Source organism: Porcisia hertigi, chromosome 36 (assembly GCF_017918235.1).
Source record: "Porcisia hertigi strain C119 chromosome 36, whole genome shotgun sequence".
NCBI lineage: Eukaryota > Euglenozoa > Kinetoplastea > Trypanosomatida > Trypanosomatidae > Porcisia > Porcisia hertigi.
In genome coordinates, this window is record NC_090595.1 from 3,696,677 (window position 1) to 3,722,123 (window position 25,447).

Genomic DNA, 25,447 nt, shown 5'->3' on the forward strand with positions numbered 1-25,447 from the left:
CTTCCATGGTAGGAGGTTGCCATGCACTCCCGGGTGACCAGTCAGGGCTCCTGCCCCTCAGTCGCTTGTCAGAGTGCCACCAGAGCCACTTGGCAAAGATGGCGTACGATGCAGGAGCGGCGCAGCAACACACACAAGCTGTGGGTTCACCGCGTGGTGGGGGAAGAGGGGGTGGCGACAGGACTGTCGCCGCGAGCGCTAACCCCGCTGTTTCAAAACTTCTTTTTTAGCTTCTTGCGTATCTCACTCGACGGCTTTGTTCTCACAGAGTTGTCGCACGCCTCCTCAAAGAGGCCTAGATAGGCAAAATGAAAAAAGCCAAGGAAAAAACAAAACCGACGCGCACAGACGCGCGTAGAAAAACATCCACACCAACCCACGAGCAAAAAAAAAGTCACACCGATTAGAAAGGGGGGGGGGAGAAATAAAAAAAAAACATCATAATTATCATCCAGACACACCCCCAAGTCAATCGCGCAAGTACGATGAAAAAAAAAGCAGCGCCTCAAAATATACACTGAATTCGACGGAGATGCTCGCGTCTGTTCAGAACTACGTTATGCCCTCCATCGAAGGCCCATCCGCTTACTTGTACGACGCCTCTCGGATCTGCGCCTTCTTTTTATTCCACTCCCTGCATCACCCCTTTCACTGCTAGCGTTGCGAAAATGGGTAACTTGCAGGTAGCAGAAACGAAGAAGAGGGGGGAGGGGCCACACACTGGCAAAATGTCAAGAATTTCCCCTCCCCTCCCCCTTTTTCACAACTTCTAGCCGCACCCAATTAGGGGGATGCGGCGCCGGGACGCATTGCAGCGTCGTTTCGTAAAGCGCCAAAATTACACCCCATTGTTTTACTATTCGGTGGGTGGGATGTTCATTCCTTCAAAAGTTTCCGTCTGGCGCATCGGTTTTGTCTTGCGCTCTTGCAATGTAGGTGTTGAGAAGCACCAAATCTACCTCCCAACTCAACCCTCTTTGCGTCCGAAAAAAAAAGGGGGGGCGGGTTGTATGTGAGCTCAGACGGAGGCGTCATGATGCCACACAAGGGCAAGACACTGGCTAACTGCGCAGTGTGACTCCTTCCCTCAAGTCACAGTGTTTGTGCGGTCATTTAGGGAAACGATGTGGATGCCTGCGTGATGGGATGTAAATTGTGTGCGTGATACGCTCTAAAGAGAGAGCGAGTTGGATCACCACGCAAACACTCAGCGCGGGCGATGTTCTGTTCGTGAGGGGGAGGGTATGCAAGGCCTGCACCCTCTCATACCCTCAAAAGAAAACGAAATTTTATGTCGTCCGGTGAGCTAGTCAACACCAACTGCGACACACACACACACACACACACAAGAAAGAAGAGAGCGACAGACAACACGCGCTGCTCTGCCGCTCACCACCGTCACACGCCGGGGGGGGAGTAGGGGGAATCACTCTCGACCACACGCAATGATCACTTCCTCACGGCAACATGGCTGAGAGAGAAAAATGAGGGAGAGTCTCACGCCTGAGGGAGGGAGAGAGGTCAGCCAGGAAATCAGAGGGGGGCCACCAAGTGCACAAAACAACAATGAACATCCAAGGTACAGAAGAAGGAAGGGAGGCATAACGTTTGTTTTTTTGTGAGTTCCTCTCGACGTAGGAGGCGGAGGATAGGCAGTGGTGTTTGCGTTGGCGGCTGTAATCCTTTCAGAGACGGCGGCGTGACAAAACCCGTGCCGGGAGAGCAATCACAGAGCACATGCCGTACACACTCTCCGAAAGCTGACAGTGCCACAGAGCTATGCACAGACATGTTAGCTACACCGTTGTGTACCTACGCTGTGGCACGTTTTCTTATCCTCTCTCTCGAAAGGGCAGGGGAAGAGGAGTGGAGGGGGGCGCGCAAGCAAAACTTGCTCGCAGGTCTCCCTCCTGCTCTTCCGGGATTTTCTGAACGGAGACCAAAAAGGCAAGGGGCGGGTGGAGACATTTCCCCTCTGTGTCTTTGAATATATCAGCTGAGAGTCGGGGGGAGGGGAGGGTGACGGGGGCGGGGGGGGAAGAGGGAGGGAGGGGGGCAGAGAAAGGGCAGGGGTGGCAGGGTGACGGAGAGTCGCGTGGTGCAAGGGCACACGCACACCACCGAGACTGAAGACACACTCCGCTACCCATGGAGGCTGAGATGAGCAACGCAAAGGGAATACGGGCGGGAAGATACAAAAATTAGAAGAAAGAGAGGAAAGTAACAACAACAAAAACGATCGGGGGAAACGTGAATGGCACGAAAAAGTTGACAAACAAAGACTCATTCGGAAAGATCTGCAGATCTTAGCCGCGACGGTGGCGGTGGTCGTGGGGGAGTGAGAGGGAGAGGGGCGAGGAGTGTGAACCGAAAGGACGACTGGGTACGACTGTACTACGGTGCAGGTCACGTACGCAGGGCAGCACACGAAGGCGACAATGCGATCACCTACTGTGCAGGGGAGGTACGAGGCGCGCCTGCGTGCTGCTAATAAGGTCGATGGGGAAAGGTGCTGGGTCCGTAGCCGCCGCGGTGCGTGTGCGGTTGCGGTTGCGGGGGGCCGTAGTAGTGGTGATGGGAATGCAGCGGCCCATCGTAGTAGTGATGCTGTGCTGGAGGCGGTGGACCGTAGTGATTGTGCGTCGGTGGCGGTCCTCCTCCGTACTGATGCGACGGGGGTGGCGCTCCGTGATGATGCGGATGTGGGGCACCGAGGGGGTTGGGGGGGTAAAAATATGGCGGGCCTCCCCGCCCACGGCCTCGTCCCCGCCCACGGCCACGACCACGACCACGGCCTCGTGACAAGGGTGCGAGGTCCGCGTAGAGGTCTACCTCCTCATCTGGATCTGGCAGAGCTGAAATCACGAAGGCCTCCTTCTTCTCCACCTTCGCCGGTGGCTGCTCGCTTGCAACATCGTCGCGCTCACGTGAGAGAGCCGCTTCTTCGGCCACGTCCAGTAGGGAGGACGGTGCGGGCGTTGTGGAGGGTCGCAGGGACGGCGTAGGGACTGCGCTTGGCTGGTTAGAGAGATTGAAAGATTCTGTTGGGTCAGTGGCGACAGTTGTGGTGTGCGCTTCACCCGTTTCCATCTTTGATGATGGCTCCGCTCGTGGGGCGGTTGCGGTGATGGACCCGACTTGAGCAGTGGCTGTCGCTGTCACCTCTGCGACAGTGTCGCGTTCTATCTTCAGCTCATCCCTCTTTTTTGCCATACGAGCCTTAAAAGCGCTGAAGCTGAGCGTCGAGGCAGCGGTGCCGGTGGTGTTCGTGCCGCTGCTGCTGCTGCTGCACGTCACCTGCGTTAAGGTGCCGGTTTCGTGAGACGCTGTGGCACTAACGTCTGTCTGGGCAGAGGCTGCATTGCTAGCCTCTAGGGATCGCGCAACAGCCTCCATCACCTCAGCTTTTACGTCGGCATGACTACTCAGCAGGTTATGCAAGGCCGTCAGGGCAGCTGTTGTGACGCTCGCTGGCGTTGCGGGGAGGGCGACGACAGCGTCCGAGGCCTCGCGCGTCAGGATTTTCATTTCCTCCACATCGATGTGGTTCTTCTCTTCGTATGTTTGAAGCACAGACTTCACGTGCTCACGCACCTCGCGCTTGTTCGACAAGGACATTTGAGAGGTGGTGATCGGAGAGGGGATGGGGATGACACGGGATGGATCGCGCACAGAACGCAGCTGACTCGATCCGCCTCTGCCGGGCCGCACCGATAATCCACTTTTGAATGCAGTAACGGTTTTGTCCGCTATAGCGCAGGTGCTCGGCACGGTACAAAAATGATCTGTGGAATCCAAAAGCCACACGCCTAGACAAATTGGTTGTGGTGGTGGTTGGGGCGAGGGAAGCTCAAAAAGAAAAGGAAGGAGGCGGTGTGCAGCTCGATCGCTAGGGTGCTGCAGCACAACTCCGGAGAATGGAAACGCAGGGAACAGAGCAGATGGATGTTTCGTGACACACATGTGGAAGTACCGGAAGGTGATCTGTAGGGCATAATGGCGAGCGCAAAAAGAAGATTCAATTATGCTCGGGGGTTGTGGTGGGCAGCTTTTTTTTTTGGGGGGGGACGGGAGGCGGCGATGGACATGACTTCCAGTCGCGGTCCTGATGAGGGCACCCACGTGTGTCTTTCTTTGCTCCCCACGCCGCTTTCGAGCCGCAAGAAGCACGTGCGAGAAAGGAAGACGACCAGCAAGGCTGGGGGAAGATGTTTTTTTTTTTTGAGGGGGGGGGAGCAACACAACATTGCTGCTAGGAAAAGTCATCATACAACGGGGACAGGTCGGTAATGGAAAGAGGGGAGAAAGAAGAAGACGGGGTACCGAAACACACACATGTACACACGTACGTGCGCGCTACGTGAATTTCTGAGAGAGCTCAAGGCGCTCTTGCCCAATGAGGCTAGCGCCCTTAGGCAAAGCGGTCCGCCACTTGCCACGTCTTGATACGGTACTCTGCTACGGGGTTGGTCACAAAGTCTTTCTCGTACAACGCCTCACGAACCCGCTGCTGGTCGCGCTGGTGACGCAGCTCATCATGCGAGTAAATCTGGTTTCGCTGGAAGTCGCGTTGGAAGTAACGCTCGCGGGCGATAAATTTAGTGAAGTTGTTCCACAACAACATCGCACCAAAACACGTCCAGAAGGACCAGCGGACAGATGCGCCGGTTTTGTTCAGGAATCGTGTGTAGAGGAAATTCACAAAACTGGCACCAAAGAGACTCGTGACGAGCACCGGCGTACAGCGCGCGTTCGTGTTCATGAGGGTGCGCAGGTTCCAGTGGGATTCGCCATCCCCCGGCTTAAACACGCGCTCGACAAGACCAGCGTTTGGTACCTCGTTGTTCTCCAAGAAAAAGTCAAACTGACGAAAGTTGGGCTCAAAGCGGTTGTCCACCATGACCGTCGGCACTGAGCCGTGCCAGTTGAACGATGTGGGTCCATTGGCCTTGCCAATCATAAAATGTCCCTGAGCTCCGTTACCACCCGACATTGTGCAGAGAGCGTTGACTGGGGGGGGGTCTCACTAAAAAATAAAAATCAAAGAAAAATAAAGGGGGGGGGGGAACAAAGCGCGGGGAGAATGGGAGGGACAACCGTGCAACGTACGAAGCGCGCTCGTGTGCGTTGTCGTATATCAGGCGCAGTGTGTACAGCGGAGGGATTGGGGGTGGGGGAGGGGGGGGGGCGAAGCAGAGAAAAGCACTACACAACAGAAACGGGAAAGGGAGGAGGCGAGATGGTGCCAGACGCACGTTGTTATACAGTTGCTCTAAAGAGAAGCGCAACAACAAAAGCCGCTACGGAATGGCCTTCCTTTGCTGCCACTTCTTGAAAGCTATGTGTGCTGAGCAAGAACAGTCGATTCGTATCATCAAAAAAAAAGGGAGGGGGTGTCAAAGAAGAGTCAAGGCTCAATATAAATGCTCAGTATGCTATCTGCACAGCAGTTCTATTAGTGCAATGGCTAGGCCTCTATAACAAACCGAAGAGGATAGGCTATCACTTGTCAAGTGAACAGGACAGAAGAAGAAGATGGGTCGAAAAAAAAGACGGAGAGAAATTGCTGTCATCCCGGCAGGTGAGCCATGCACAACCATGAGAGCACACACTATTCAGGCTCAGTTCGTTTGTGTGTCCGTGTGTAGGGAGGTGGGAAAGGCAAACCTGCCCTCCACCTTTCCTCAAGAAGGCTCAGTGGCGCACCAGTTTCCTGCTTTAAGAGGCCCGCACATCGCAGTTTGGGTGTCTGTCCTCTTCACGTACCAGCTCGCTGTCGCCTACATGTAAACGTGCCTTTTGCCATTTTTTTGTCTTACCTGCCTTGTTTCCTCTGTTGGCCCTTTCCCTTGTTGTGCGGGGATGCTGATTGCTCCCAGGACGGGTGCCGGTGGGTTGGTGTACATCAAGTAAAAGAGGGCTGGGCAAGGGGGGGGGGACGACATGGGGGATAAAGAAGCCCCACAGAACTTCCCTCCCTCCCCCCCCCCTCACATAGAAAGTTAGCGCATCTCTTTTGAAGGAGGCCTCTGTGCAGACATGCAAACAAGTCTACATCATTGCAAAGCAAACAAAAAGCGGAAGAGCAGAAACAAACAGCACAGACCCCCCCTCCTCCTCCTCCTCCCCCTCCACGCCACCCACCACTGCCTACACACAAAAAAACACAGCGGCAATGCACTGCATCTTCAATGCCGTGCTCTTCTTAGGATTTCCGTGAGGAATCGATCATGGCCTCCGTGACAAGGCGAGGTGTGGCGTACAGTTCGTAGTTGATAGAGCTGCCCATATACTGACGGATCAGGCCTTTGAGTTCGTTGTTTTGTGCTCGAATCGTGTCAGTGTCACGGATGAGCTGCTTCCGCTGCTGGAGCTGCGAGAGGTACTGACTGAGGCCGTCCTCCAGGGCTTCCCAGACTGCCAGGTGGTCCTTTGGCACCGTTTGGGCCATGTTGCGCCAGTACTCTTTCTCTGCCAAGCGCCGCTTTTCGGCGTTGTGCACCTCATCGGCGTGTTTCTGCTCGACGGTTGGGCCTGTTGTCGACGTTGTCTTCATTTCTTCCTTAGCACGGTGCCTGAGGTAGGTGTCCAAAGCGCTGAGCGCCTCCTGCGGGTTGATTAGGGCGACCGTCTCATCTTCGTTTTCTACTAAAAAGTATTCCAACATGTCCTTTACATCACTTGTGCGATTGAGCCCTAGCGTGGTGAGAATGCCCTCCACATCCGCCTGCTCCTCCGTTGTGCCACGTATACTCTGGATGGCGTCTCGAACGTTGCTGTCAACTAAGAACCGCGCCTGTGACTTGAGAATGCTGAAAAGCATCTGCGCTGCTTCTGACATTTCCACCTCTGGCGCCTCTTGGGGCTGCTCGTCAATCTCGTCCCTCTGAGCCTCGACCTCCATCTCCTCGCGAGGCCAGTAGCGCAGCGCCGGCGGTTGCCAGGGCATCCGCAAGAGTTCCTCATACACGAGGCGATCTGCTTGCAAGCATTCCTGCGCGAGGGATTGGCACTTGTCGTGGTGAAGCTTCCACAGCTGGTGGTACTTCACTTTATCCTTCTTTTCAAATTTGGCGAATTTGTCCTGTGTATCTGTGTACTGCTGATTTAAGCGGTGCAACTGCTTTGTCAGCTCGTTGTTCGCGCGCTGGAACCGCTTGTCCGCATCCTGATAGCGTGCCAGCAACGTCGCCAGCGTCTCCTGTAGTCGCGTGATCTTTTTTTTGTACTGCGCCTGCGCACTACGGTTCTCCTTCACTCGCTCGCGCAGCACCTGCAAGTTGTATGTGAGCCGTTCGCCGTTGAGGAGGTAGTCGGCCTTCGCTTTTTCAAGCTCCTCACGCAACGCGTGCACGTCGGATTGGTGCCCACGCTTTACTTCATTGAAGTCTTCGTAGCTGGACTCATATCGTTCCGCAAGCTGCTCTTGGGCCTCCACTATCTTCTGCTCGCGGTGCTTTCGGTACTCGATCTCCTTTGTGCGTCGCGTCTTGACCAACTCCTTTACCTCCTCGGCGCACTTGTCCAAGTACGCCTTTCGCTCTGCTTCGTATGTACTCTCGATGTCCTGCAGCTTCGTCGTGTACTGATGAAGATAGTCTTCTGTGCTTGCACGCATCGTCTCGACGAGCTGATTGACCTTTTCCTTGTTCTTTTTGAGCAAGCCAACATACTCCTCCTCTCGCTGGTGCAACTGCTCACGCAGCTCCGAGATAAGCTTCTCCTTCACGTCAACGAGCGCCGCACACTCCTTGCGCTGTTCCGTGAGAGCTGTGTGGAGTTCGTGGGGGACTCCCATACGGTAGAGAGCCTCGAACTGCAGCAGCAGTGCCCCGTGTTGCGCGTCAGCGCCGCTGCTTTCTTGAGTCTGTACAAATTTCTGCTCCACGTCCTGAGCGTGCTGACGGCGTTCTGACTCTGCCACTTCTGCAGAGACGAGGATTTTGGTGGCGGCGTCGATGTTTGCGTGGTGCAGCATCGACATTTGGTAACGTGTGTCCAACGTCTTCTGCTCAGCCGCAGAGCGGGAAGATGTTTCTTTAGTCAAGCCATCGGCGGATTCATTTGAGCCGTCGCACGCATGCAGTTTATTTTGAATGCGCTTCCGCTGCGCTTCGATGCGCTCCTCTGGCGGCAGACTCGCGTCAGCCATCTCAATGAAGTGGGTAAAATCGGAAGGGGGAAGAGGGGGGAGAAAGAAAGGAACGTCACGATGTGGTGGTGAACAACAACGAGGAGGGGTGGGGCAAAATTGTAGGGCTGAGGCAGGGCGACTGCGTCGTCGATTCACGTGTGGTTGCCAAAGCAGAGACAACACGGAAGGTGACTCTTCTCCTTTCTCCACTTGACTGTGCGCCCGTGTGTGTGTGTGTGTGTGTTTGGGGGGGGGGGGGGGGGGGAGAGGGAACGAGAGAGGGGGTAGGATGACGGAGGAGGCACATTAAGTGAGTGGGAAAAAAGAACAGGCGCGCAGTAACGGCAGACATGGCTCGTCTCTGCGCGGTAATGCGATCTCGTGTGCGACATCGTCAAAGCCGGCTGCGATTGTATCTCACTGATGCAGAAGCTAACGACAATACAATTTCTACTGAGGCTGCCCAGAGGAGAGGTAGTGACGGCCAACAGATCATCTTGTAACAGGGTGTGCGACAAGACAGACAAACGAGAGGGGGAGGGGGGAGAGCGAGCGGGCGGGTCGGGATGTGTTCACCTTCCTCGCTGCGCCTACGCCGGACGAGGGCGTATGTCTGTGGGTGTGTATAGATACACGTAATTTTTTAGATTGTCTGTTGGACACAACTGACATGGACAACGGCTGGCACAAAACAATGTAGGCCAATATCAACTCACAGGGTGTGCATGAGAAAGTAGTAAAAAAACAACAGCACTGATGTGGAGGACGGAATGTTCAGAGGCTGGGGAATGTGGGATAGGGGAGCAGCATGTGTGTGCATACATGTCGTTGCGCAAGCCCTCCCACCGTCCCCTCAAAAAAAAAAAACGCAGATAGGTCCATCCCCAGGTGCAGATTCTCACCACCATTGTGAGGAGGAGGGGAGGGGAGGGGGGGGGGGGAACCCCGAACTGCGTGTCCTCTTCTATGATATTTCGCTGATGCCTTTCTACAATGTACGCAGTTGTATGAGGCAAAGGCGCACGTCCGTGACTGGGCGGCCACAGCGAGAGAGGAAGCCGCCACAAAAGGCAAGACGAAGTCCCCCGAGGAACAAGTGAGGCAAACGAAACGAGGGGCGGGAAACGAGGCAGGGGACGACACCCGTTGTTTCCATCGAGGGACACGTCCACCAAAAAAAAAATCACAGAAGAATCTCTATGTCGTGGCGAAGGGTGGAGGAGAGAGAAATAATAAAAAAATAGCCTCTGGCCCTGATGGTACTCCTCTTTGAGACACGCAGGCTACACAGAGTGGGAGGGAGGGGGGGGGGGGAGAAGGCGCCGATGAAACACATCTTAGTCACACCTACTTGTCTTTATACAGAGCGTGAGTATGATTACAATCGGGGAAACCAAAGCGCATGCACATACATATTGATACGAGTGTGTGCTCCTGCGTCGAGGTTACGCTTGGCAGGGCAGCTGAGTGGGGAAAGAGATTGCAGATGGGAGTGCGTCCCACCCATCCTGAACGTCAACGTCTGCCACTGAATAAAGGGACAAAGTCATTTGAAGGCGGAACGGGGAAGCCCCCGGTAAAAGAGGGACGAACGGCAGCCCTGAGAGGAAAAAAAGACAGTGGTGGAGAATGCGTACAGGGGAAATTTGTGTGGGCGCGCAGTTAAGCCGGCGCATCTCTCACTTTTGCTCTGCCCTACGTGTTGTTTTTGCCTTTGATCCCACATAAAACCGAAGAAGCGATTCGCAATCCTCTGCTTCATATCATCTTCGCTGGAACCACTACTGCCACCCCCCCCCACACACACACACCTTTTTCCCTCTGACTCGACAGGACTCGCGCTGCCTCATCGAGACAGTCTCTGAATAGCCCCCCCTCCCCCCCCACCCCTCTGGTTTTCCCCATCCGGTCATGCGCAGTACACATTGTGGAAAAACGGTCGGCAAGGAGGGGTAGGAGAGGAGAGAAACGGAGGGGGAGAGAAAGACGACGACGACTCTTCCTCCTCGCCAGCTCCTACTGCTCCCTCAGTAGTAGCCACGTGCCCAACTATGCTGCATCGGTGCCATCGCTGTTGCTACTCCCCCCTCCCCCTGTCACTGCGGCCAGAAAGACGCTAGAGGCAGGTAGGGAGGGAAAGAGGGGGGGGGGTAAAAGGGAGGCTGAAGGGGCGAGAAACGGTTCCTAAGAAAAAATGGAGAGAACAATCGAAGCCCCAACAAACAGTTTTGTTTTGTAGTGAGCCTGCCTCTGCTGGCGCTCTTTGCAGCGGAAGGGGGGCGGCGGTTGTGACGGAATTCAGTCTCGCTCTTGTCGTACAAGAAAAATGGTGCGAAGTCACTATTCCTCCACAGAGGATCCAGCGCCGAAAAGCTGGACACCACGTGCGCCGTCACGCGAGCAAGAAAAGCCGCCGCGCATGTCATACATCGACCCGCTTTGTAGAGTGGAGTTCGTGTAGGGCGAAGCTGACAGGCCCAGCTCACTGCGCTGATGGCTCTTCGCCGGCGTCTCGTCCACGTAGTTCTTGGCTGGCGTGGCTACTTCAAAGACGCCGTAGACGTACCTGCCCAGCTCCGTGTTGATGCAGGTGGCCAGGCACTGCTCCACCAAAGGCAGGTGCGCATTTCCTTTCACCACCAGGGCAGCGTAGGGCACCGACTCTAGAGAGGGATAGCGCACGAGTTCCTCGATCATCCGCACCAGCACATCGTCCCGGGGGGCAACCCGAAGAAGCAGCCGACCAAGGGCATTCAACACCTGGGGTATCTGCAGGTAGGCGGAAAGAGTAAGCACTTTGCTGGACAGCTGCGTCTCCAAAATCTGAAGTGCGGCTGTCTGCGGGATCGTGGGCAACGGTGGTGCCAGGACAGCGCCGCGAGTAGCTTCCATGGCGCAGTGGTGGCACTGACACTGAAAGTACGCGTATTGCGGACGCTCCACGAGGACCCCACCCGTGGGCGGGTGGTGTGCAGAGCAGTGCGAGCACAGCGGCACCAAGGCACCGCTGACGGGCAGCCGGTAGATGCAAGCCAGTTGATATGGGGTAATTGCTATCTTTGGTGTAGCCTCGCCGCTGGGGCCAGCTTTTGCCGTGCAGATGTGCCGCGGGGACTGCGCCGCTTCGCTAGCGCCCGGTTCGGCGCTATGCATGCGAGGGTCATTGAAGGCCATTTCGTAAAAACACTCCATCGCCTTTATGTAGACGGCAGGGTTTTGGGTGTCTGAAAACATTCTGAGCAACCGATCTAGGAGAACAGCGCTGAGCATCGCGATGTTGTGAGGGCAGTGCTTGGCCAGGTACTGCGTCACACGGAAAACAGCTATCTGAGACTCTGCCAGGCATGCGTTAGCGGCGAGGCCGCCCACAACTTCGAGGGCGTCGAGGTTGAGGTAGTTGCGCTGCACGCGTAGAAGGTCCACCTCTGCCATGGTGGCTAGTGCCTCACAGAACACCTTGGAGAGGTGATGCTTGTGATCGCCGCACAGCTGATCACGGATCGGCTGCAGCACATCGAGGTCGAGGCGCGTCTCGCGGATGCAGTGCTGCAGCAGGCAGCTGCCCATTTCAGTCATGGTTAGAAAGAGACGACCGAGCCGCTGCCGTTCTACGCTTTTGCTGGTATGTATCACAGTCACCGCAGGGGCACAGAGAGGCGGTAGTTGCCCGGAAGGCTCTTCTGGTAGTAAGCGCATCAGACGGTCCATGGCAGCCAGCGCACGGGAGACGAGGTATGCGAAGGAGGAGGGTAGCCGCACCCTCCAGGTGCAAGCGAGGTGGTAGGCCGCGCAGAGGCAGCGTGCCAATACATCACCAAAAAGAAACGCCATGGCGCCATCCACGAGTTTGAAGACAAACTGAAGCTCCTCCATATCCATGCGCTCCACCAACTTGGTGAGAACAAAGTGCAGCACGAAGTGAACATACTCAACCAGCGGCAGCGGATCCGGGGCAGTGCGAAAGTGGCAGCAATGAATCTCCAACGTAGACAGGAGTGGGTACATAACAAGTGCGCTCATTACAATACCATAGGCCTCGTTCTCGTCAATCGTCTGCATGCACTCTTGGAGTAGGTCGTACAGGACGTTGATGCTCACCGCACCACTGGCAATGTCGCCACCGAGTTTGCGGTTGTTGAGGTGCAATTCAGTGAGTAGCTGCATGCTGGGGCTGGTGTGGGGATGCACGCCTACAACGTGCGACCGATTAATCCACCCACCAGACGCAATGCGGTAGTACTCTGTCGAAGGTTCAGACTCGTCGACAGCGGTGCTCACCACCCGTAGCAGGCGTCCAGCGTAGAGCGGTGAGAGACGGTAGCTCTGCCCGCGAGGCCGCGTGTGCACTGCCGCACTGGCTTCGTCGTAGTCAAGCATTGGGTGACGGATTACTACCTGCGGCTTCGCCAGGAGTTCCTCCTGCACCGCAAAACACTTCTCACAGAGCAGGAACTCACATGGAGACTCCACGCAGCCGAACCAGCGCACATCGGAGTCGTCTGATAGAGCCTTGCACACGGAGCACTGCCGCCCGGTCGGTACCGCCGGAAGCGCATCGAAGCCGTGGCAGGGATGCGAACCGTGACGGTATGCCATTAGTGCGTGTGAGGGAGGGGGAACGCTAAGGAAACAATAAGGTGCACACACAAACACACAAATAGGACACCACCACACGCGCCAACGCACACGTGTGGGGGTTATCGGCGTCTATGTGACGTCAAGGACAGGAGAAGAACAAATTACACCGAGTGAAAACAAAACGAGATGATCCACGATAAAAATGTTCCGGATACGGGAGAGCGGGAAAAAAGGAAGGAATGAGGGGAGCACCTTGCTCTCGCTGTATGTGAATGTAGGTGTATGAGTATATAGACTCTTCGGGGGGGGGGGGGGGGGGGGGCTGCTGTGTCTAGAGGCTTCACACACCTTCTGCGTTACGCCTGTCAATCTACAGAAGATCTGCTCGTGTTCCTATGTGTGTGTTTGTACAAGGACACACTCTCAAATCGAGTAAAAAAAAAAAAAAACAAATTGCCGGCCAGCGTAGGAAAAATACGGGATGGGGAGGGGGGGGGGGCAACAGGGGATGTAAAAGGGGGAGGGGGGGGTGTCCGTTTGGACTAAAGTAAAACCCAGAAACGAAACCAACACACAATTTGTGAAGAAAAAAGAATAGATGTGAGAGGTGCGACGCCTGTTGTGGAGACGGAGTCAGGGTAGATGTGGGTGCGTGGTATGATGTGTTCTATGGATATCGATTAGGAAAAAAAAGCGAGGCAAATCGCAGATAGTGCCACAAACCGTTGCGCTGGTTCTCTCTCCCCTGCAATGAAGAAAAAAGGAGGGAGTAAAGGGAGACAACACCGGCGAAGGCGTGCGCCGATACCAACGAATGCGCAACAGGCTCTCGAAGCGCACGGGGGGGGGGAGGAGGGGAGCAAGCGGCACAGTACGAAAAGGAAAGATAAGTTCGCAGACAAGATTGCTGACTTCTTCTTATTGGGCTAACACTCCTCGTTACGTTGCTCACAGCCTGCAATGATCGGCTACGTTGCGCGCGTGTCTTCTATATATGTATATAGAACTTTGGGCTTCCTCTGATACGTACGATGTGCGTCGCTGCTGCCCCTTTGCGAGCTGTTTACCTTTGCCCCGCGTGTCAATAGAAGGGTCTATGAGAGAAACAGAAGAAAGATCTGGGGACGGATTTGTGTGAGTGGGTGGTGTGTGTGAGGGAGCGGGGCGGCGTCGTGGATCTGAGACAGGGGAAAAACAAGTGACTCACCAACACACACACACACACGCACAGTCAGTAGAAAAGACACCCGAGAAGGAGAGCAGCTGTTCGGTTGCTCGTGGTGGTAGCGTCAGATCAGATGACAGCCGTACTGGACCTCCTTTTCCCCGTCTTACTTTTTCGAGTACGAGTCGCGCGGGTTCGTTGGTTCTGTTTGCCTTGTCCCAGGACGACAATGTGTGTGCATATGCGCGTATTGTTGACGGGAGCTGATAGAGGACAGACACGAAGGGGAAAAAAACGAGAATGTGCTCTGTGGGAAGGAGGCGTACCAGCACCTTTGTGTTTGTGTCTTGGAGATTTGGTACGACTGACGATGGGTGGGAGAGGAGAGGAGCAGCGCACAGATGAAAAAAAAAGAGAAAGGGGTAGAGGGAGCCGGGAGGGAGGGGAGGGGAGGGGAGGGGGAAAAAAAAGAGAAAACAAGAATAGAAGGCGGTGGTGGTGCAGGGCAGGGGTTCTATCAGCTTGGTTCCTTCTTTGAGTTATTATAAGATGTATGATGCGAGTCAATTGTTTCTTTATAGGGATTTCTGGTCGCTAGTGCGGTCGGGGAACGGTGGCAGCGGCGCCTTCGTTTACCTCTCTGAGGGTCAGTCAGCCTTTCCGGTAGGTGATCCTCTGTGTGTTGGTGTCTAGTCAGCTTCTCCACTGCGATGCCTACGACAGAGCGGATGCAAACACCGAAGAGCACACGGATGATGCACACTAGGGAAAAAAAGGGGGAACGACGAGGATGGCGGGGCGAGAGTCACTGTGGATGTCAGAGACCGAAAAAAAAACACGAAACAACTACGCACGACCAAGGTTACTTGCTACGACTCCCTGGGCAAACGGAGCGTTGGTGGTCACGAATCGTAGAGCAACCACAGCAGTAGCAGCAGCAGCAGCGGAGGGGAAAGGAGGGGGAGAAATACAGAGGAGCAGATGAGGCGTTGAGCGAGGACACTCGCTCAACGCAGACGTGGATCGGCACAGCCACAGTGAGCACCGGAAGCGGGCGGCAGCGGCAGAGGCCATTGACATGTCTCAAGAGGCACCCTCCGTTACCTCCGCTCGAAATCAGACCCAAGGGCCACCTCACATACAACATGTGCAATCACCCCTGCAACGAACACCGGAAAAGGCTGCATCTGCATTGCTGGTGCCCTGTTGAACATCTTTTTCTCGTGTGATACTTTGACTTTCATCACCCTCCCTTCTCTCGCCGTGTCGTCAGAGTGAGAGGGACAAAACTGGACAGCGCGGACATAAACGCGAACCATTGCGTATTTTACATTCCCGAGTCTCTCTCTCTCTCTCTTGTTCACACTCGACAATGAACGACACATATGTGACAACACAGCTCTCTCGCTCCTGATTCCGCAGACAGTGAAACCGAGATCAATTCACTACGTTTTGGTAAAGACCATACAACAACGACAACAGACACGCACATATTTCACAGACTTTCTCAGACTTCTTACCCCCTCCACCCCACCCCTTACCCTTGCCCACTGCGCCGCCACTGCAAATAGCCAATCACATTCTCAGTAAGATGCACTTCCACTAAAAGTGTCACCCGCTGAGACATGACGTTGTGGGGCTTAGCGCGGTAGCTGTGCGCGTGTGAGTGAGGAAGGGGTAGGGGGCTTCCACTCAGAGTCCAGTACACGGGGACCATTGTGTCTGCGGGCACCAGCAGTGTCGCTGCACTTCAGTGAGTGTGCTCCTGGCCTACAGCGGCGACATCTACGCTGGCTTGCTGAGTGATGTCGGAGAGCTGCTTTGCGCCTTCGTAGGTGAAGCCAAACGAGCAGCCGCCGACGATGCCGACCAGCAGATTGCCCCCCAACCCCTTCCACAGCGCACTCACCCCTTCGTTTTTGATCATACTCTTAACGATTTGCAGGAGTGGGAAGCGTACCCCTTCGACACGCTTGCCCACCTGCAAGCGCAGTCGCAGCACGTATATAGGGTTCATGAAAACGCCGATCACCATACTCGCTGCGGCGCCCACTCCGCCGTTCACGAGGACGTTGTCAGTGGAAGAGGTGCAGCAGCGTGGCAACCACTGCTGTACGGGTTGCGGCACCACGGCAGAAAGTCGTGCCCCTATTGCTGGCGCAGCGCCGTATACTCTGCGCTTAAAAGACTCGTAAACAAACCACCATGCTCCGGTGAGGGGTGCCACCACGAGCGTCAGCAGGGTCCCACGAAACAGACAGCTCACCCCTTGCTCACGCACCAGTGTCATGGTTGTACGCAAAGCGGACATGTAGTTGTGTTCGCTAGAGTAGGAGCTGCCAGCCACCATCTGCACTTGCGAGACCACTGCGAAGGGGTTGAAGATGGGTGTGGATCCGAGATCCGCAAGCAGGCCTGCGCCGAAGCTGCGCCACTCCCGCTCTTGAAGCGGCAACTTCTCCTTCCAATACTCGACGAGAAAGTAATAGACAAGCTCACTCAGCACGGTGCCCGAGATGGCCGCTCCTGCGCCGCGGTACAGACCACAGATGCCGTGAGACCGCCGCACCTCCTGCAGCACCTTGGCTGCCGACACACGAGTCGTGCAGCACTGCTGACGAGCAATGACCAGGAAGATTGGCTGCCCGAGGAAGCTGTAGGTGAGGGAGGTCAGTCCAAAAGTCATCATGAGTTTCCCTGGGTCGACATCGGACCAAGAGCGCGTCACTGCAGAGACGATTGGCGGAGGCGGCAACTCGAGTGTGTTGTGCAGGCGCGGTACCGCACCTATCTCCAAGAGGATATCCGCCGGCGAAGGTTGTGGGATAGTGTCTGACGCCTTGGCATTTGAAGAACTCATCGAGAGAGAACAGCAGACGACCTACGGGGGACTGCAGAAGGCGGAAGAACAATGTGGGAGAAGTAGTCGGCGTACAAACATCGCCAACACCACAAGGACCCTAAACGGTGTCGCGATAACACCGAGGCGGTGCGGTGCCCCCACGAGGAAGGGGGAAAAAACAAAAGGAAAGGGCGAAGGAGCAGAAGACACAGACGAGGTCGCAGGGATATGCCCCCCTCTCTGTGAAACGACACTTTCAATTCACCGAGTGAGGCAACAAAGATCGAAAATGAAAGGAAACGTGAGACAAGTGCAAACCGGAGAATGAGAAGAACAGAGACGCCAAACGCAACAGACGCCGCACAAGAGGGGGGAGGGGAGGAGAGAAGAAAGAGGAAAGAGGGGAGGAGAGAGGCGCACCGGTTAACGCGATCTCGCAGTGTCCTCTCGTCTTCAGAAGAGGGGGCTCACAAAAGGGGGGCCTCCGTGCGTGCGTCGGCGTCGCTGAGCTCGAGATACACAAAACAACCAGAGAAGTTGCGATAAAAGTCGGTGGGCGTAATTGAAGAGATGAGACTCCGTGGGAGGGAGGAGGGGGGGGGAGGGGGAGGGTAAACACGTGAGGTGAGCGTGAGGTGGAATCGAGCGGAGATTTTGGAAACGCAGAGGCTTGTGAGAGGGACGGAGGAGTTTAAAAACAAACAAACAAAAAGACGCTTCGAAGTAAACATACAGTCGCCACCGACACGCAGTAAATTCTAACGGCTACAGCGTCCTTTATCGCCCACGTTTTTTCCTCTCTTCTTCAAGCGATTACCGTTGCGGTGCAGAAGCGACGCAGGGCAGATGCGTGGCCTCCTCTTTAGCCCCTCTGCGTGTATGCGCACCTGACTGTTTGTGCAGGTTGCCTTCTGCCTTGTTTCGCTTCCCAGTGAGATTAGCTACGCGTGAAACACCACCACTCCCTGGTGCTCTGCGGCGCGCGCCCAAGACTTCGCTGCTTTCGCGCAAGACGTTGGTGAAGAATGGAGAATGGGCGGGTCGATGGCAGAGATGGCCACTGAACTTCACTGCATTACAGACACGACGTGCAACGACGAGTCGCGCAGCGACAGGGAAAGGTGAGGAGGGGGGAAAGAGGGAGGACGGAGGTTCAGCTGCGGGAATGCGGTACGACCGCTGCAACAGGACTTCGAGGGGTGCCGGTGGACAAAGAAAGGGGAGCAGAGAGATGGATGTGTGGCTGTAAGCTGCGCCATCTAGTTTTTCTTCTCTCTTTTATTCTTCCTTCCTTTCAAAAAAAAAAGGGCTGCACCGCAAAGAAGAAAATCTGTAGGAATGTGCGTATTGATGTCTGAGAGCTTGATGTGTAACCCGGGGGAGGGGGAGAGTGTGTAACTGCATGTGGCGGCGACAAGCCGCTGAACTGACGAGGGTGTTTCCACAGTTGAACGCGAGAAGGCAAGCCCCGTCCTGTGAGAGACTTTACCGCCGAGGATGTGGGGGAGGGGAAGAGAGGAGAGGAGAGGAAAGGGAATCGCGGGGAACCGCAGAGTTGACGTTGTGGACGCCCGAGTGGGCGCGCACATCCGCCGGCTAATTTACTGAAGGCGGCGTCGGTGGTGGGCGTGGTGTGGTGGAGTGGAGCCCAATAAAAGCCATGCGAGTCGGCCAGAAGCGAAGAGGAGTGACACAATGAGATGAACGAGAGGGGGGGGGCCGGTCGGTGGCGATAGACGGCCATTGGCCCTGAGGGGGGGGGGGCGCTCATGTGCTTTGGCGCAGGACAAAAGCCAGAGGCGTCCCCCCCTGCAGTGTGTCAGGAGTGATGCCCAAGGGGAGGAATGGAAGATCGAGCTCATTTGGAGCTTGTTTTGCGTCCCGCACGCCGCCACCCCACACGGTAAGTAAAAACACAGCACTCCATCCCCATTTGTCGCTCTTGCCAGGGCAGAGCGGAGTGCCCGTTTAAGCGAGATTGCGGAGTCGTCTCGGTCGCATTAATTCATTTTGTTTTCCCCTTCATTCGACTTACATCGGCCTCCCCCTGAGCGCTGGATGAGGGGACAATCAGGGCCCGCACGCATTCCTCTGTACGAGCAGCAGCGGCCGCCGTCTCGGCGGAGGGGAGACCCCAACAAGAAGACGTGAATGGAGCAGCTACAGAACAATAATATCAGCGGTGACGTTGCGGCCACTGCTGAAGAGCTCGTAGCCAAACCGACGGTAGTAGTGTGTGATGGCACCTGCTATGGAGAGCAACCAAGCGAGGAGAATAAGAATCCCCTGCACCACTGCGGGGATGGTGCCGATGGACACGAAGCACAACATTGTGCATGTCACCACCACCACCACCATCGCTGAGCGCATGATCTCTTCCAGAGTCTCAGCTGTCGCGACGTGTCGGCGCCAGGAAAAAGCGCCGAGAATCAGAAATAAAACTGTGGTGATGGCGTAGACAACTCCCGATGTCAGCAGCGCTGTCGCCATCGCCGTCACCTTCAGAGCCCACATCAAAAACTCGCCGAAAAGGCTATCGATGCGAGGCTCCAGGGAGTAGTAAACAACGGCGCGTCCACCTAGCAGCCGAAGAGACGTGATGCCGGCGTCGAGACTGAGAAACGACATGGCAATGAGAAGCCACGCAACGATGCTACCACGCCAGTGAGTACCGCTCCCACAGGTGCGCGCAGATGGGGTTTCAGTGAAGCTCGCAGGTGTTTCATCGCATGAGAGGAGGCGGCTGGCACAGAGGAGCACGATCAGCATCAGTGATAACGGCAGCCAGGAGCTCAGATGGAGCCATACGTGCAGACGGTCCTCCGGTGAACTCACATGAAAAGGATTGTAGCGCTTTGGGGGCAGAAGTAGTAGTCCGAAGAGAAGCCCCGCCAGCCCCAGACAAATCAAAATGCCCACGCACATGAGAAGGACGGTGCCACCCAGGGTATCGGGCAGATTGAGCATGGCGAAGGCATATGGGGTTCCCTTCACAGTGTAGTATGTGAAGATGTAAAGACATAACGGGTGTCCAATTGCGACAACAGCCAGTGTCTGCACTAGCATCCATGATTGGAACGTATTGGGAAGTAGTCGCGTGACGGTTGTGGAGACACGCTCGTAGCGATAATGGCCGACTTCGATGAACATAAAAGGAGCTATTCGCCTAAGCAGGTTGGCCATGAGCACAAGGAGCACCACAACGGTGAGCGTGATGTTGACGGTGTGCGGGTGGACGTGGCTGGCATAGAGCATAGCGACTACGTAAACCGAAAATGCGAGGACCTCCAACGCCAACGGCGCCACCGTTTGCACATAGCGAAAGACTTCTGCTGACACGGCAGCGATCACGGGTGTGTCATGGGGCACACTGTCAAACGTTATCATGGCGTATCTGTGTTAGCAGGTGTGAGGACTGCCCTCGTGAGGGAATCCCCGCGAAGAGGGGGGGAAGAGCGGGGTGGGGGGGGGATAAAGAGCATGAGATGAGAAGACGCGATTAGCTATGAGCGAAAAAATCACCGAAGCCAACGCCAGAGAATATCACGAATGGTTGATATCGGGCAAATCTCTGTAGGCATGCGTGGGTGCCCCTGTTCAAGTACGGCCGCCGATGTGCCTTGATCTACGATAATACACTATGGGACCGCTTTTGGATTCCAAGCTCACACCGCCCCCCAAAAAAGCGAATTAGAGACCAAACGGGAGAGAGAGAGAGGCGGAGAGGCGGTTACGAGGAAAACTGTGGCTAAAAGGCCAGCGACCGTGGATCTGCGCGAGCCCATGTGAGATTGATCAGAACGATAGAAGGAAAGAAGAGGTGATGTGTACACAGACCTAGGCGAGGCTCTTAGTCATCTGCTGAAAAAAAAAATAGCGAGGTTAAGCAGGAGAGTGGAGCAGTGCTCAGAGGTGTGATGGTTCTTTTTTTTTCCGTCCTCTCCTCTGCTTTTTTTTTCGCTCCAGAAAACCATTTTTTCTCTCTTCACCCCCCCCCCTCCCTCCCTCCCTCCCTCCCCCCCTTTTCCCCATTCAGCCCTCAATTGTGTAGTTACCAACCGTAGCAGCGCAGGGAAGGTCTGCTTCACCAGCCGGAGAATCACCCCAGTTACGTCGTCGTCGTCGTCGGTGGCTCAGCCGTTGTGCCGATGGCGCACACACACACACACACACACAGACATAGGGATAACGACAAAATAAAACCTACACGCAAACAATTCCAGACACCTGCACTGCCAGCCTCAGCGGAGAGTGTCCATGGCAGCGAGACGAGCTACACCCCGGAGCATGACGACGCACGCGGTGAGTTCAGTGGACTTATCGCCACAAAAAGTGGCCTTGACCACACACCCGATCCCCTCTCTCCCCTTATCCCATCCGCTGTCCTTGTGCGTGTTGTGCTGATGGAGTCTCCTTTTTTTTTCTTATCGCCACACATAGGTGCCTAGATGTGTCACCTCACGCATCAGCAGCCCCGCCTCACGCAGCCGTTTGAATACCGTCGGGGCGCTGCGCTGGTATTGCACGGGGAGTTCCATGATGTAGTAATGGATGTCCTTGCCCGGAACCGCCTGCACGAGACCTACGATGGCACTCTCCAGATCACAGGAATTCTGGGGAGAAGCAGACGCTGGTGTGTCCGCGGGCATTTCGGGCGCTGTCGGGGCACTCGGTGGGGCGTGTCGGAGAAGTGACAGATCCTCCTCATCTGCGTTGTGGGGCCTCACCTCGTGTCTCCTCGGGTTCGAAAACAGCGGGTACCAGCGCGGTGCCGCATCTTTGCCATCGGCGCGGTCAATATCTATCTTGCCATTGCGCTTCAAGACGCCCCAAAGAAGGTGGTTCAAGTGCATCACGTTGTCCCCACCAAAGTATCTGTTGGCGTAGTAGACGGTTGTCATTCCTGGATCCCTGCGGACGGTTTGCAGGAGACTGCCAGGGGTTAACGGGCGATACGCCCCTAGAGGCTGCATGGCACTTCGTCTCATGATTGAGAGAGAAAACGCGCAGTGATTATGTAAGAGGAGAGAAAAACAAAGTGTGGGGATATTCGGGCAACCCCGAGGGAAGCACACACGCACACACCCCAGACAGTGTCTGCTGTTCTCTTGCGGTCCGCAGCGGTGGGGCAGGGGGGGGGGGGAGGGGGGGGGGGAAGAGGAGGAGATGATAGAAAGAAACTTGTATAACAAGAGGAGTACGCAGTCGCTCTCCCCTCCACGCAGACACGCACACGAAAGGTGTAGACAACGGGTCTAGTAGTCTGTCGTGTTGTGTCCAGCGTGATACTCGTACCTTCAAGAGGGGGGGGGGTATATTAATGCGACATTTGTTACTACGCTTAGCACCTTGACATCAGCCTACCGTGTGTAGCGCCACCTACGACGCCTCTCCACACTCTGATGGATGCTGGCAGACAGTCACAGAGAGGAAGAACCTAACCCCCTTCCCCCTCCTATACACGCACCACCGCCACCGCTCATCTGAACAGGCTCAAGCAATTCTTTTGACGTGAATTCATGTGTTTTGTACATTGCTTTCACTGTTTGGAGGTGCGAGGCTGTGTGAAGGTACAGCTTGGGAAAAAAAAAAGCATTGTGTATATATATAATATATATATTTTTGCATTCAAAGCACGACACATGCAACTGGGGAGAAACACTGACCACCACCCCAATCACACCAAGGACCCTCCTCCTCGATACACACAGAGCGAAGTCTCACATACCCCAAAAGGAAACGGGGAATGGAGAGAACACGCGTATAGAAAACACTGACAAACTGAGAAACGGACAGGCGAGCTGGGAAAGGGAGGGAGGGACGGCCACGAGACAAACCACACAGACAAGTCACGCTGCCAGCCTTCGGCGCAAGGAATGAAAGAATAAAAAAAGGGAGATCGAAGAACGTTCCATAGACGCACCCCTACAGGAGACACCACACATGCTGAGAGTAACATGTGCGTGCCGAAGATGGAAGGGCGTTGGCGGGGGTAGAGAAGCGTCGATGCGTCGAGGTGACAGATGAAAAAGAGGATCCGTGCAGAACGAGGGACGAGACCCGGACACGTTCGGTACAAAGCAAGAGAAACCCAAAGGTTTTCACAGGGAAACTTTTTACACTCTCCACACCCACGCATATCTTGTTCACACACATCCGTCCCAGTTAAACAGGGAGATGCCTTGAGCACACTTAAGCACCATGAAACCATCTCATGCCGGCATGCGAGGAAGCCAGCAGATCAGCCGTCAACATCCCCAGCCCTGTAGCCCAAGAAAAAAAAGTCACCCGCAGACAAGCATCAGCACATTCCCACAATACACGGGGACGTGACCATCTACAGGGGTTCGTGTAAGCTCGCAGCAAGCGCACAAAGGTCCATTACCCGGAAAAGAAGTCCACTCAAACGGACCGATCTATGCACTAAAGGCCGCACACTTTGTTGGCATCAAACACGAAAAAAAAAGGGGGTTGAAAAAGAAAGTACTTGGAAATGAGCCAGCGAAGATGTGAGCCGAGAGGGGACTCGAGTAGACATCTCTGCCCAATTCCCCTCGCTGTACGCTTTTGAAGGTTCTGTTCAGCGGCGACCAGGGCCCGAGCGCTTTATCTGCTCCGTGACTAAATCCAGTCGTGCGCGGATTGCACTGTAGCGGTACTGCGCCTGCTCACGAACGACTTCAGGTGTGGAAGCGCGAAACGGCAACACCAGCACGCTGACCAGTTTGTACTCTAAATTCTCTACGAACTCCAAATTAGCGGTGCCATCGTCGCCAAGAAGAAGAGCCGCGATAAAACGGCCCGGCTCTCGGATGCACCGGTTGAACATTTTCAGCAGCGTCATCAAGAACTCCGAAAATTCACACACGAGGTTCTGGTCCTCGCGAAGTCGCAGAAACCCCTGATCGTTGATGATGCAGGTGTAGTGGAAGAATATGTCTGACTCGGTAATCACTTCTACACGAAGACTAGCGAGGTTGCGCTCTTCACCACTAGTGAGCACTTTGATCTTCATCGGCTCCAGAGAGCCGGCAGACGATTGCCCACCTCGCATGGTGCGCAGTTCACATGGCACCTCTCGGTCATAGACAAGGCGCGAGCCATCCGCTAATGAAGGGTCCGCCTGCTGAATCGCTATGAAATCCTGCTCAAGCTGTGATAAGAGGTCCGCCATGAGTGCAGCAGGCAACGCGGTTGCCTGTGTGTCGGTGCTCAGCTTGGTCAAACGAGACGTGTCCACAGAAAGAGGGCCGAGAAGTGTCTACTGGGAAGCGGGGGGGGGGGGAGAGACGGCAGAGGGGGGCTAAACTTATACACGACGTGATCTCTATGACAAATATAGGGGGGGGCGGGGGAACGAACGCAAGACAAGTCGTTTGCACAAAGAGCAAAAGAGGAAAAAAAGCTCTGAGACAGCCGTAGTGATGTGGAGGGCCAAAGCGCACAAGTGTGTGTGTGTGTGTGTGTGTCGGGGAGGGGAATGGAGGGGGGGGGGATAGGAAAGATACAGCGAGCCAGAGACGTTGTATGCTGGTCAAGAGCCACCGCTAGTTGTCGTCTCGAGTCGGCGTTGCTCACCGCCTGGTTGGGTGTATGCACAGATAACAGATATTGGTTGCCGGGATAGTGGTGGTGGTGTAGAGCACCAAGTGGGAAAGAGCACCCTCAACGAGCGATGACACGAGGCTGCGTGTGGTGTGTACGCGCTGTGGTGGTGGTGGTAGAGGTAAAGTCACTCGAGCGCTCTTCCCGTGGTTCAGTGAGGGTAAAGGCGGCGTCCAAAGAGGCAGAACGTACAGGTTGGGAGCGACCGTCGTGGCGGGTGAAAAGAGGGAGGTTTACCTTCAAACGTGCGTAGCATCTCAGTTTCTTAGGGAAGTACGGTGGTCCACTTTTTCATGATGTCGACGTGTTTGTGCGGGGACTTTCGGCATCTTGAATCGCCTCCCCCCCTAAAAAGGGCCAGAACCGGCCTTCTACGACCTTCATAGTGTCTCAAGTCCTCGTACGGGAGGCATTTTGTAGCATCAAGAGACTCTTGAGCTCTCATGTATCGGTGCAATATCAGCCATCGCATAAGACCTTCCCTCCCTCCCTCCCCCCGCCACCGTTTTAATGTCTGTGTGTGACGTAGTGCGCGCACGGTATCATAGCCAGCCGCATTAGGCGAGAAAGTGTGAGGGATATCGAGAAGGGGAAGCGCGCACTCGAAAACGCTAAACAAGAGTCCATTTTTTTTTCTTTTTATGAAAAGGCTCACTCGGCATAAGAGCGTCTTCGCTTGTGCCAGGGTTGCATCAGGCGGCTGGTTGATTCTGTGGGGTTGGGCATGAGAGGCACGGTTCGTTAATGACAGGGTGTTCCTCTGTTGTTGCTGTTTCAGAGGCGGTAGCCCTTCTGCATGGGAGGCTTATTGGTGAAGTACACCTCCTCCACCATCTCACGCTGGCGTACGCAGTCCACACAAACACCACCGCCGTCTTTCTGCCGATCAGAGTTCCACTTGAAAGTGTAGGCGATACCTCCGACGGCAAAGAGGAGCGTCAAGGGGAGGAGATAGCCGAGTTTTCTCGTCGGTGCTTGCCTACGTGAGTCCATGGCCACCATGCGAGGAGATCTCGCCGCCAAGTTCGGCCCGTTGTTGATGCCGGGTAACTTCATCGCTACGTATGTCTCTTACTGCTGTTGTCAGCGCAGAAAGAGAGGATGGAAAGGAAGAAGCAAGGAA

General features: G+C 55.2%; 9 protein-coding genes across 9 annotated transcripts; all 9 read right to left on the minus strand.

Annotated features, from left to right (window-relative positions):
• Positions 1-2,487: 2,487 nt before the first annotated feature.
• JKF63_00950 (uncharacterized protein) lies at positions 2,488-3,618 on the minus strand (the record flags this gene model as incomplete). The annotated part of the gene is made up of 1 exon (XM_067896999.1): positions 2,488-3,618. One exon carries the CDS (start codon positions 3,616-3,618, stop codon positions 2,488-2,490), a length of 1,131 nt encoding a protein of 376 aa, XP_067753156.1.
• A 793-nt stretch (positions 3,619-4,411) lies between these two features.
• JKF63_00951 (uncharacterized protein) lies at positions 4,412-4,993 on the minus strand (the record flags this gene model as incomplete). The annotated part of the gene is made up of 1 exon (XM_067897000.1): positions 4,412-4,993. The coding sequence occupies one exon, from the start codon at positions 4,991-4,993 to the stop codon at positions 4,412-4,414; it is 582 nt and encodes a 193-aa protein (XP_067753157.1).
• Positions 4,994-6,205: 1,212 nt separating this feature from the next.
• On the minus strand, positions 6,206-8,152 carry JKF63_00952 (uncharacterized protein; the record flags this gene model as incomplete). The annotated part of the gene is made up of 1 exon (XM_067897001.1): positions 6,206-8,152. The coding sequence occupies one exon, from the start codon at positions 8,150-8,152 to the stop codon at positions 6,206-6,208; it is 1,947 nt and encodes a 648-aa protein (XP_067753158.1).
• Positions 8,153-10,474: 2,322 nt separating this feature from the next.
• On the minus strand, positions 10,475-12,730 carry JKF63_00953 (uncharacterized protein; the record flags this gene model as incomplete). The annotated part of the gene is made up of 1 exon (XM_067897002.1): positions 10,475-12,730. The coding sequence occupies one exon, from the start codon at positions 12,728-12,730 to the stop codon at positions 10,475-10,477; it is 2,256 nt and encodes a 751-aa protein (XP_067753159.1).
• Positions 12,731-15,627: 2,897 nt separating this feature from the next.
• JKF63_00954 (uncharacterized protein) lies at positions 15,628-16,737 on the minus strand (the record flags this gene model as incomplete). The annotated part of the gene is made up of 1 exon (XM_067897003.1): positions 15,628-16,737. One exon carries the CDS (start codon positions 16,735-16,737, stop codon positions 15,628-15,630), a length of 1,110 nt encoding a protein of 369 aa, XP_067753160.1.
• Positions 16,738-18,879: 2,142 nt separating this feature from the next.
• On the minus strand, positions 18,880-20,106 carry JKF63_00955 (uncharacterized protein; the record flags this gene model as incomplete). The annotated part of the gene is made up of 1 exon (XM_067897004.1): positions 18,880-20,106. One exon carries the CDS (start codon positions 20,104-20,106, stop codon positions 18,880-18,882), a length of 1,227 nt encoding a protein of 408 aa, XP_067753161.1.
• A 1,037-nt stretch (positions 20,107-21,143) lies between these two features.
• JKF63_00956 (uncharacterized protein) lies at positions 21,144-21,707 on the minus strand (the record flags this gene model as incomplete). Its single annotated transcript, XM_067897005.1, has 1 exon — positions 21,144-21,707. The coding sequence occupies one exon, from the start codon at positions 21,705-21,707 to the stop codon at positions 21,144-21,146; it is 564 nt and encodes a 187-aa protein (XP_067753162.1).
• Positions 21,708-23,299: 1,592 nt separating this feature from the next.
• Positions 23,300-23,893, minus strand: JKF63_00957 (uncharacterized protein; the record flags this gene model as incomplete). Its single annotated transcript, XM_067897006.1, has 1 exon — positions 23,300-23,893. One exon carries the CDS (start codon positions 23,891-23,893, stop codon positions 23,300-23,302), a length of 594 nt encoding a protein of 197 aa, XP_067753163.1.
• Positions 23,894-25,098: 1,205 nt separating this feature from the next.
• Positions 25,099-25,380, minus strand: JKF63_00958 (uncharacterized protein; the record flags this gene model as incomplete). The annotated part of the gene is made up of 1 exon (XM_067897007.1): positions 25,099-25,380. One exon carries the CDS (start codon positions 25,378-25,380, stop codon positions 25,099-25,101), a length of 282 nt encoding a protein of 93 aa, XP_067753164.1.
• Between the last annotated feature and the right edge of the window lie 67 nt (positions 25,381-25,447).